The following is a 12,370-nucleotide window of genomic DNA, read 5'->3' on the forward strand; positions in this document are numbered from 1 at the left end:
ACGTTATCGCATATTTTCCTCATATTGTGGAGCCATATTTTTGTCTTATTTAAAAGTAATGCCTATTGAGAAAAAGATCTATTGTTAACTTTAGTCCAAAATGATCAGTAATATTACTGAGTTTTAAAACTGTAGGTTGGTTGATTTCTAGTCATATTTGGTTGCTTCTTTGCTTAAAAGGGTTTAGACCTTGAGCTATATTTGCCTGATGGAAATCTTTCTGGAAAAGGTTAGTATAAGACAGTTATTGGCGAGACGGTTGCGCGTTTAGTCACAGTGACCTTGAATGAAGACCGTGGCACCATTTTGGAGAGCGGCACTCCTCCACTGCTGTGCTTTATCTGCTCGACTCATTGTGATTTGTTTTTCTTCTTCTGGTGTGTTCATATCCAGACATGGCTCATAGGGTGTAGGATGGTTCTGGGCCTGTGGACTCTGACAGTCAGTGGAAGGAGGGTGGGAGGTGTGAGGTACAGAGCGGAGGAAGGAGGAATAGATAGACGGAAACCAGGTGAAGGAGGGACCAAAGAAGAGAAGAAGTGGAGGAGAAGGGAAGGGAAGAGGAGGATAATGAAGTGGAATGTAACGGGTGGGGCACCTCTGGTATGTCAGCCCTACAACGTGTGTGTGTGTGTGTGTGTGTGTGTGTGTGTGTGTGTGTGTGCATGCGTGCGTGCGTGCGTGCGTGCGTGCCATGAGTTAGACATGCGCAGCTGCTTCAGCTCTCAGTCACACACCCCACAAACTGCTTTGAAACTAACTCTGTTGCTCTTTCTTTGACTCTCTCTGTCTCTGTGTCTTTCTGACACTCTGATTCACCATTTGCCTACAAACTCCACAAGCAGCTGCAATGAATACAGAAACTCAAGCAGTAGGTCATTAAAAGGCACAAATGTCTTAATGTTAGGTTTTTAAAAAGAAAAAGTACTTTTACTTATCCCCATTATTACACTCTGTTGTCATTATTCATTACATACACACATAGGCCCAAAATACACACATAACCTATAAACATTAGTGGAGAGATGTAGGTGGGGACTGCCATTTAGTAGGGGTGGGGGAAAAAATTGATACAGCAAAGTTTCGCAATATTTTCCGCGGCAACACTGTATCGATACATGGGCGCCAAGAATCAATCTTTTATTATATAAGTTGCACGTGAGAATTTAACTTTTTAGTACTGAGATAATTAAATCAATTGCTTTTTCAGTCCACTAGATTGTAAGATGAACAAACATAGAAATGTATATTTTTAGATAAAACAGATGTTGACAAAGTTTTCCTTTGGGGGCATAATTTGAATTTGGAAAAGGAGAAAATAAATTGCAATATATCGAAGAATATTGCAGTATAATTAAAATTGCTATAACATCGTATCGTCACATCATTCTACCCTACTACGTTTTCATTTTTAAGCAGCATTTTGAGACAAAAATCTCCATCCACACAAGAGTTTTAGCGTCTGTAGCCAAACTAATCTCCATCCGTACTAACACGTTTGACAACGCAAATCACATGACCATTCTCATACACTGGACCTGTGCGTGCCGGTGTTAACAGGAAGTAGATTGTCTGACGTTACTCTGCGGTTAAAATTTAATTGTATAATTTGAAAATCAAGAAAATACTTTGAAAAAGTAACAATGTTTGACCATGAATAAAAATGTTTGCGTCCGTACAGGCTACAAAGCAACTCCGGAGTTTTCAAACTAAAACGGGGGCAACAGTGTTTCCAAATGTCTCCGTTTCAGGGGCTCGGAAATGCCGTAGTAGTGTGGACGCGAGGCGTAAACATAGCAAAAGTTATCAGTTTTTAAACCAAACCGTAGTAGTGCAGATGTAGCCTTAGTCAAGCAGTTAGGGGTTCAGTAGTAGTAGGGGTTCAGTAGCACTATATCCACGACTTCCACGTTCCAATTCCGCCGGATCGCCCTCTTTTCAGCCTGATGTCCGTTACCTTCCCCTTCTTTGTGTTGGAATTTTAAACTCCGGTGGATTTATGAGGACTATGGTTAACTGCTCCTCAGATCTCTGTAGGGTAAACCCAGACAGCTAGCTAGACTATCTGTCCAATCCGAGTTTTCTGTTGCACGATTTAAACAACTTTTGAACGTACACATGTATCACCAAAACAAGTTCCTTCGCAAGGCATGTATGTGAGGATCAGAATGTTTTCATTCAGCCCTGTTTTCAAGTCGGTCATACGCTCCAAGTTGTTTTCCTGCTTTGAGTGTCTTGTTACAAAGACCAAGACCTCACAATAACCATCTTGTTTAGGGCCAGATTAATCAAAGTAGTAGTAGTAAGTGACATAGATAAAACATTTAAGAGGAGTGTCCAGGTGAAGGACACTTGCATGTCCTGCAGGCCGTAGCTGGCCATATATATGAAAAGGAATGGAGACATGTTAGAATATATTATATTCTATTTAAATGGAATTTGAATTATATTTTTACCTGTCACTGAGAATTGATTAGATGACTGGTTTGCTCACCTGGTAGAGCGTGTGCCCCATGTACAGAGGCTCTGTCCTTGTCACTGCGGCCGTGGTTTGGTTCCGACCTGCAGCCCTTCGCTGCATGTCATCCCCCTCTCTCTCCAAATTTCAAGGCAAAGAAATCAAACAGTCGAAGGGTTTTTTACATCCACTAACATCAGTAAAATGTGAATATGTGCAGCCAATGAACCGACAGATCTGCATAATTTATGATACAATTGCAAAGTGTTAAGTAATTCAGAGTGCATAGCTCAAAGGCACCTCGGCAGTAGTCTTATTAGAAAAAAGGGGGGCTAATTTAGATTTACTTTTCTGACCCATAGCCGACCATTAACTGATCATTAACCGTTAACCAACAGTCAGGCAGCAGTATCCCAGTTCACCCGTCCAGGAGGCTCGGACATACTTTCAGTGTTCCGCGCGTGCTGACAGCTGCAGGCTTGTACCGGTCGTGCAGCAACGATGTTGTGTGCATTGTCATGGACACATGCAGCACTTTTTTTGCACGTCTGTGCAACTGATGTAGCCCGTCTCCACCGCATCCACCTGCGAGGTTGTCAGCTGTATGTCTCCCTGGCATATTCTGTGTGTAGGACGGCCGATTTAATCCGCCAGTCCTCATCGATATAGTGGCATGGGTCATGTAGCTCTGCGCTGTGAGAGCCTTCCAGCAGAGAGCCGTGAACTTAGCAGAAAAAAAGAGCTTAAAACGCAACTTGCTTGTGCAAATTTAGCACTAAGTTTGCACTAGCAAGTTAACGAACACTCAGTGGAAATACATTTACATAGATTTTTCTTTTAAAATGCAAAAAAAACATTTTTTTAATTACTTTTTTAATATTTGTTTTAATGATACTGTTTAATAACTGTTTAACTGATAGTATTAATCGGGTAAAATTCTTATTGTTGGTTAACAGTTAACCGATTAACATCCCTAGCAGAAATAGATGGAAAGTTGTTCATTCCCCTCCTACCTTTTTCGGCCAATCTCTCACCTACTCCACTGCTTCCTCCTCCTCCTCCTCGTCTTCCTCCTCTTCCTTCCTGCCCCCCAGCTCACCCCCTCCCGCCTCCTCTTCTCCCCCATCTTATTCTTTGTCATCTCTCTGGGTGAATTCCCAGCTGACTCTGTTTGTCATGGCAACCAACCAGTGTGGTGACTGGGCCTGCAGCTCACACTTCCTGTGTGTGTGGTTGTATGTGTGTGAGGAGACGCATGCGCATTTTGTGTGTGTGTGTGTGTGTGTGTGTGTGTGTGTGTGTGTGTGTGTGTTTAGACAGCAACTGGCTGCATGAGCCTGTCAGCCTGGATTAGAGTCAAACACACTGCAGCGATTCCTGCTTTCTTTCTTTCTTTTTTCTTTCTTTTTCATTTTCCTGTCTTTATTTCTGCTGCCTTCCTTGCTTTCTCTGTAGCACCAGTAATAATACTGTCAGATAGTTTGATTAGATATTAAGCTATTGGAATATGTACAGTATATTTAGGAAATGCACTGTGGCTTCACCATGGCTCTCTCTCTTTTCTCTCCCACTGTATGTCTCTCACCCGCCCGCCACCCTGCCCCACCCTCTCACAAATACCCCATTCAGACCGACACAGTGATGCAGTTCGGGGGTCTGTCTGTATTGGTCAACTGCATCAGCTGGCCCTCCCTCATGATCCTCTTCCCTGCCAGGGTTGGACGCCGGTCGGACACTGCCAGGCGTTGCTACCAGCAATGGAAATTAATTCAAAGATACCGGAGTTTAAATGTGATTTAACCAATCCACCGACAAAAGAGAGCGAGAGAGAAGGAGAGAGAGATAAATAGAAAGCACGTGCATGGGTGATCAAGAACGATGGACAGACAAAGAGGGGAAACTGAAACGGAGCTTTTATCTGGTAAATTACTGGATATTATTCAGTGTAATTCTGTGGTTTACCATTAAAGTGTTCAAAACTACACTTTAGACTGGATCCTCTGCTAACAATGAGAAGCAGCGTGACAGCTGTCTCATATGAAAGGGTCCAATGCGGGTTGAACACGCGAGCTGTCTGAAGGTGGTATAAGTAACTCAATGTGCTATTCTAATATGGCAGGAGGGTGGAGGGGGGCTGGGCTTCAAATGTGGTCCATGATCCTGTGGTACAGCAGGGAACACTGCTATTACATAACTCTGTGTGTGTGTGTGCGTGCGTGCGTGTGCATGTGTGTGTGTGTGCTGGACTACAGTATGCAGGGTGAAGGCTCCCTTTGCAGCTGCTCTTGGTTTCAATGTATGTTTTTTTTTTAAATCCCCTGTTGCAGTAAACTTGTTGCGTTTAAGCAGCTTTTTGAATCACTACGGTTAAGCTCCTGGGTTTCAGTCTGTAAACTTCCCTGTTGTATATATTAGTGTTTCAGTTAGCTGAGATGTGGTATAGAGCATGACCGATATATCGGCGGGCTGATATTATCGGTATATTATACGCTCGTGTTTAACCCTTTAAGTTTCATATGTTAAGTTTGTATTTTTATACATTTTATTTATCAGAACTTTAATATATTTTGATGTTCCTGTATTCTGTTGTGACAATAAAACAAAGTTTATTTTTAAACTGCATTATCATATTATTTTAGTGAGGACTCATAAATAACTACAAATAACTAATGTTATGGAAATCTGTTTATGTTTTGTTACCCGTTTCTGGATAATTTTTTTAAAGATATATCGGCCGAATATCAGATTTTTAAATCACCAAATATTTATATCGATATCTAATGTGGTATGACATTGATAATATAATGCTGTGATCTAGTAGTGCTATTGGATTTGAGGCTTAGTACAAAAGCCCCAATGGTCAGGTGTAAACTTTCTGCAATGTCAGAATTGTTTGAGGTGTATTTCAGACAGGGAACAAAGAAGTGTGTAAAATTTCACCAATTTAGAAATACTCAATAACAAACCAGGAGGGAAGAACAGTTTTTGGTCATGGAAGTGCTCTGAATTGGTTAAGGAAAGTCATTGAAAATCTTATTTAATAGGCTTGGATTTCAATTTTTCAAATTCTCACCACTGCCCTGTATTTTGTTATATACAAGGCCCCTCCTTGTATATACATGTACATTTAATCCCCATAGCCCAAATGGGACTGGACTGGCCCAAGTGGGGTGCTACCATTACATATCAGTGTAAGATGATTTAATTGTCACTAAAAGGGCCAAGCCAGGACTGCATCTTTTTTTTTTTAATGGCTTGAGACCTAGATGATTAATTGATTGATGGATCAACAGGAAATTCAATGGCAATTACTCTGTACTCCATTAGTTGTTTATGTAATTTTGCATGCAAAAATGACAAATGTTTGCTTAGCTCTGGGAAATTGTGAGGGGCAATTTCTACTTATGTCTAACATTTCATAAACAAAACGATTAGTCAAGAAAAAAGTTGTCTAAGAATAATTGCTTGCATCCCTAGATGACATGCTTGTTGCCTTGTTATGTTACTGACTTCTATGTCGAGCGACAATTAAACTCCTTTCTCCTGTTCCTCTGGTTTTGTGTTTTTTCAGATATATGTTCGGTAAAGGTGCGAAGCGGAAGCTGGACGAGGATGAAGAGGGGCTGGAAGGCAAAACGCTGGAGGCACCGGTGGCGGGAGGGGGAATAGGCCTCGGTCCGGAGGGCCTGTCCAAGGTGTCGTACACCCTGCAGCGGCAGACCATCTTTAACATCTCCTTGATGAAGCTGTATAGCCAGCGGCCGCTCGGCGAGCCCAGCCTGGAGCGCCGCGTTCTAATCAACAACATGCTGCGACGCATCCAGGACGAACTCAAGCAGGAAGGCTCCCTGCGGCCACTGCTCTTGCCACCCTCGCCGCCTCCCGACGACCCCATGGACGAGGGTTACCGTGAGGCGCCGCCCTCCTTTGGTGTTTTGTCAGTGGCATCGGCAGCACAGGTATCCCAGCCTTCTACGCTGTTGATGCCGGTGATCGTTCCACCGCCTTCACCCCACCCAATGGTGCCTCCCAACTGCCAGGCATCCCAGGCCTGCTCAAACCGTGTGGAGGCCTGCCCCGCCCCTCTGGAAGCCTGCCTCACTCCAGCCTCTTTACTGGAGGAGGATGGTGGAGATTCAGCCTTTTGTACTTCATCCCCACCCACTCCTCCTCTGTCGCCTCCACCGGTGCAGCCTCCTCCGTTACCTTCGGCACTTCTGAGCCAGGTGTCCCCCGGGGTCCCTGTGCCCGCCTCGTCCAATGACAGTTTCCCCTCCGCTCGGAGTGACATGGAGTTGTGTACTTCCACAGCCATAACAAGAACAGAAGCAGCTAATACTACGACCGTGACTACCTCCCCAGCTCCCACGCCACTCACCCAGCCCTCCCACTTAGCAGCCCTCTCCCCAGCACCCAGAGACTGCAGGACAGTGGGTGCTAAACCAGAGGCAGCTGGCGTCTTGCTAGCCGAAGCCTGCTGTGCCGATCTCCGGCCGATGGACACTTTGCCCACACTGCCCCCTGTTGGCCTAGTAGACATTTCTTCCTCTTCCTCTTCTTCCTCTCCCTCGGGGTTTCTCTCAGACTTGGCACTGGACGACGTCCTGTTCGCCGACATCGACACGTCCATGTATGACTTTGATCCCTGTACGACAGCGGGGGCTGTGGGCGCGGCGGCAGGTGGTGGACTCACCAAACTGTCGCCGGTGGTGACGGCGGACGACCTCCTCAAATCGCTGGCGTCGCCGTACAGCGGCCCTGCCCCCCAGGTTTCAGCCAATCAGCCTTTCAAAATAGATCTGACAGAACTGGACCACATCATGGAGGTGCTGGTGGGCTCGTAACTCGCCAACACCACCACCTCAGAAACACACAGACAGTTTCATATGGCGAACAGACTGGAATGAACTTTTGGGATCGATTTGGTTATTTTCCTGATTGTTGTTTTTATGTTTAAAAAAAAAACTCTCTTCAAAGGTCGGTAATTGTAAACGTCGATAGTGATGTCACTTAGTACTACTATGACAACTACTACTACACAACACTGTGCATGCACTGTGCTCGCCTTTCCAAATATGGAAAAGAAGTAACCGGGAAACAAAGAGACACATACATTTGTATTTCTATATTTGTGAGGACCTCCATTGATTCCATTCATTCCCTAATCCTAATTTAAACCTAATCATAGTTTTCCTCTTTAACCTGAACCTAAGCCTTAATCCTAAAAGTAACTGTAAATAGAAAAAACTAATTGTGAAAAATTGTCCTCACTCTGGAGGATTTTTGCAATCATTCTATCCTTGTACTCCTCACAGGTATAGTAATACAAGTGAACACACATAGACATGACACACACACACACACAAACACACTGAAATCATGGCTTTTAGCAGATGAGTGCCTTTCAAAATGACCACTTCTTCAATTCCTGTTTTACAGTATTTTTTTTCTAGTTCTTTTCACTTTAACAGCCTAGAGAGGTCAATCCTCAATGTTTTTTTTTATTTATTATATTGTGTTAAAACTATTATTAAGTAAGGTAATTTGTTATGATCAAATAATAATTATTTAATCTTTATCTTATTACATATGCTATGTTTTATTTGTAAAGCAAGCATAAAAAGGTTTTACAAGGAATACATTGTTTTGTCAGTGTGCTACATAATATATTAGTCAATATAATCACGCTTGGGAATAGCTCTAAGACACATTGCCTGGTTGTTTGTTAAACTCATTTTGGTAGAAGGAAATGTCTGTTCTTATACACATCATGTCTATGAATTCAGTTCAGGACTTTTTTTTTTTATTGGTAGGCAGGCACATATAACTGTGCTGGATGCTTTTTTACATGAGCTCAAACTATGGTCTAGTTATCACGCTTCACTTACAGCATTCAAATGAGCTACACCCACAGGAAAGCTTGATGTGTTTACATTGGAAGCGGCAGCTGCGCCACCACCAACTCTTGCCTCCCAGTTGGATGTGGATGATCTGAAAAGTCCAACGTGAGCAGAGACTTTAGGCTGTAAACACATTTTTGTGACTGTGGACTCAAGACAAAACAACTATCACAGATTGCATAGAACTTCTCAGAATTACACCAAGAAAATTTTATATTTTAGTTTTACATGCCCTATTTTTGGTTTGGGTCCTACATAATTAGCACCATAAGTGACGGACAGAATACAGCACTGCATACAGTATTACACACACATACACACAATTTGCAGAGTATGTTTACTTGTGATTAGAATAGGAGGCCTATATGCCAAATCTCAGGGTTCTGCTCTCTTCTGTGCATTGTGTTGTGCAGTTTTGATGTTGACCCCAAAGCCCAGGTATGTTTTAAACATATGATAGCAGGAGAGCTAAATCTGGCTTGTGAGGAATTTCAATGTGGATTTCCAATGAAGTAGGAAACCCAAACCACAATGTTAACCTGATACTGCAACGATGCAAAATACTAATTGTTTCATAAACCCTACCCCCCTGCACAGCACAAGCCACTATGCATGATCTTTGATTTGACCCAAAAAGACAAAATGTGATGGCTAAGTGTAGCTTCTAAGATGAGGGTCATATGAGGATTCCTAAAGTCCACATGCTTTTTTCCCCCAGCAGACCAAAAGCTTGCACACACACACACACACACACACACACACACACACACACACACACACAGAGTTTTAGCAGCCATGCTATGTCCATATTCAAGCCTTTTATATGATATCTATTGAAGCTAGAAATACTCCTATTTACACAAATTTCGATTACCTTTAAAAATTAAGTTGATGTTATTTTAACTAACTGTCCCCAATTCACAGATTTAGCTATTAACTGTGGTTTTCCATATGAAAAGGGACAACACTATATGGAAGAGATATTTGGAGTAGAGGCAATAGGTTGAAAACAGCTGTGTCACAGTCTCCTAAATCTACCTTCTCAGACTGCTGACCTTCATAGAAACCACACAACAAGCTTTTGCAAGGTCACAGTGTCACATAATTTGCACAAAGTCCATTCTGAATGAGGCACCAGGATAGTTGTAGATAAGGCCAGTAGTAGACACAGACATTGGCAAATCACAGACCTACCATATTTCCTAGTAATGTAAAAGTCATACTGGCTACAGGACTACGGGATAGAATAATTTCTAAGGTGCAGATACATTATGTACATTAAGGGTCGATGGAACAAAACAAAAAGTTGTAAAATACCTTTTCTTGCGGCAATATTCAGAAAGACAGAAGCAGTGAGTCAGCAAAAGTCAGACTAACTCACCTTGCCTCTTATAGCCACACAATGCAATGAAAGTTGAACTAATCGGCTCAAATATTAAAAAGAAAAATCCACACTGGGATACTTTTATACATCACCAGTCATATGTTCAATGCATTTACGGACATGCTGTGTGATGAAGTGTAATTGTCTTGAGGCTACTCTGGGTGAAATTGGATTATGCCTCCTGCTTTTTTAAAAGCCCTCAGTTTAATGTTTAAAACTGTGTTCATAGGTTTTTTTAGCCACGTGTTGACAACAGAACGAAAAAAGATTGCTGCACATTAGTATTCATCTGGAATTCTGTCTCTGGCCACCTGATAATTGCAAGTTCCATATTCACTCTCTTTCAGGCTGTTTTGGTCTCCACCAACGGCTGAAGGGGGGACACATCTGCCTCTTTAGCTGGTAATATGCTCCATTATGTTCTGCAAATGTGTTGCTTCGCAGTGTGGGTTTATCAGAGTAGTGGGCCAGAAAACCAAAACAATGAGCTAAAACACTCCGTAGAACCAAGGGGAATGCACTACAAACGACACCTTACACATTATGCGTAATCATTTGATAGCAATAATAAATGTATTGATGAGTGCAGCTTTAATGTTGACACCAAACATTGTAACTGCTGTGCCCTGTATCTTATCATCAGACCCAAACAAAATCTGCTGTTTTTTTTAACAGTTTTCAGCAGTGATCCAGAATGAAAATCTGCGGAATTTAGCGGACTGCTTTTCTGCTTAGGGTGGAGATGTGTATGCATTCTGAGCTTTATTTTTATTTGTTTAAAATCTGCAGGAAATCTGCGGTAAATTCAGCATCCATAAATTCTCTGTGGTCCTGCTTATCATTATACATATCATCTACATTTGTCTAGCTTTTCTCAGCAATACACAGTAAGAAAAAGACACCACAGATAGACACTGCAGTGGTGCACAAATGCACATCACCAACAGGGTGGTTTTTTTCCTTCAAAAGTACTCAAGTATCAAATAGAACAAGAAAGCCTAAACACTTGTGTGTCTGCCAACACAACCTTGCTATGGTGTAAAATGGTATGTTAATGGTATTTCTAGCAGAAGTCCCAGCTGGTGGGACCCAGTAGTTGTTAATGGGACAGAACGTGTTATCTGGACTGACTCCTCTTGCTGTGGTAGCCAACAGCAGTGAGGTCAGGGCGGTGTTGAAACTTGTTCCAATTGAAGATCATTAGTTTCCCAGCGTGCATTTGACCGTAGCCAGTACTTAAATGAAATGCATTTGAACTGAATTCAAAGCAGAGTGTGAGCCCGAGCAGATAGCAGCACCAAGTCATGCTGTCTGTAGATGACTGTGTCTTGTTTCTTTCACTATGTTTGGATTTTGGAGTGCTTGTTTTTTCTTTTGTCTATGAAGTTATTTATTCATGTTGTCTTTCTTTTCTGTGTAAATATATTTATTTTTGATGTGAAGTGAACATTTGGATTGTAAATGTGTGTACAGAATGTGTGGTAGGAATGTATTTCAGATAGGAATGTATCTGAGCGTGGAATTATGGGTGGAAGCCATTTTTTTTTATATATACATAGGTAGTTCTATGATGTTGTTTATGTTTGTTTGTTGCTTTGTTATTGATTTTTGTGGGGTGGCGGCCACAACTTTTTACATCTTTTCTACTCTTTTATTTTTTTTATTTTTTTATTTTATTCATCTTTTTCCAGTTGAAGGCGAACAGATCATGCAGCAATACTCAAAAAACCTGTCTCCAACCTTCAGATGTCAAGACTCCAAAGCCTGTCATAGACGCTTCAATGCCAAAAGTAATGTACATAGTATGAACAGCATTCAAGCTCCTGAGACTTTATCGATCAGTGTTTGTTACCGAATCTGTTTTCGCGCTGTCCGAGCATGTGGCGGTTCCGAATCGCCGAGAAAGACTGACCGCAGTCGAGGCTGATTTCCTCTACGAAGGCTGTATTTTACACAGACCTCAGAGCTGTGCCTTTTTCTATGCAATAGAACACAAACACAGAGAGAAACTATCAGCTGATCACTGTATTGGGATCCAAATGTGGACTGTAGATAAAAAATATATGTGTGTATATATATATATATATATATATATATATATATATATATATATACAGATATATATAGTATATGAGATAAATGGACTGCTCTCTATGAATTTGAAACAGTCTTACTTTTGTAGTTTTATATATATATATATATATATATATATATATATATATATAAATATATATATACAATAAACTGTAAAAAGAGCAGATTTGTTTTGTCTCCCTACTTTCTGATATTGTGTACCGTCTTGATTTTTCATATGCATGCACATAAACACATTGACTTTCATATTTACATAATTGGACGACGTTTGACCAGTTTGTGTTTTTCTTTGTTTGACAAAATAATCTTAACTCAAGGTCCACTTACTAGCTTTTTCTGGAGCTTTTAACCACTTCTCACGATTGAAAACATGTTATCATGTGGCCGCAGTTCCATACTTGGGCCATGCTGAACCTTACTTTCCATGCCAGAAAATTCCAAATGTTTACTGATACTGTTGTTTATATTTTAAATTTTGGAAGGGTATATTAAAACTTTTCTTCTACCTCAACCATGGCGTGCAGTTAAAGCCAG

The 12,370-nt window shown here is 41.5% G+C and overlaps 1 protein-coding gene across 6 annotated transcripts in view; it reads left to right on the forward strand.

Annotated features, from left to right (window-relative positions):
• The window catches only part of sertad2b (SERTA domain containing 2b), a 94,556-nt gene extending 82,652 nt beyond the window's left edge, over positions 1-11,904 (forward strand). For 3 of the 6 annotated variants that reach the window (XM_039783833.1, XM_039783829.1, XM_039783828.1), the window contains one exon: positions 6,030-11,904. In XM_039783833.1, the coding sequence (XP_039639767.1) occupies positions 6,034-7,302 (1,269 nt within the window). In that variant the 5' untranslated portion in view covers positions 6,030-6,033 and the 3' untranslated portion in view covers positions 7,303-11,904. Of the gene's footprint in view, positions 1-393; positions 604-4,087; positions 4,380-6,029 lie in introns of all 6 variants that reach the window. The other 3 variants (XM_039783832.1, XM_039783830.1, XM_039783831.1) reach the window with 2 other exon arrangements.
• Positions 11,905-12,370: the final 466 nt, after the last annotated feature.

The sequence above is a fragment of the Perca fluviatilis genome, chromosome 19 (assembly GCF_010015445.1).
Source record: "Perca fluviatilis chromosome 19, GENO_Pfluv_1.0, whole genome shotgun sequence".
Taxonomy (NCBI): domain Eukaryota; kingdom Metazoa; phylum Chordata; class Actinopteri; order Perciformes; family Percidae; genus Perca; species Perca fluviatilis.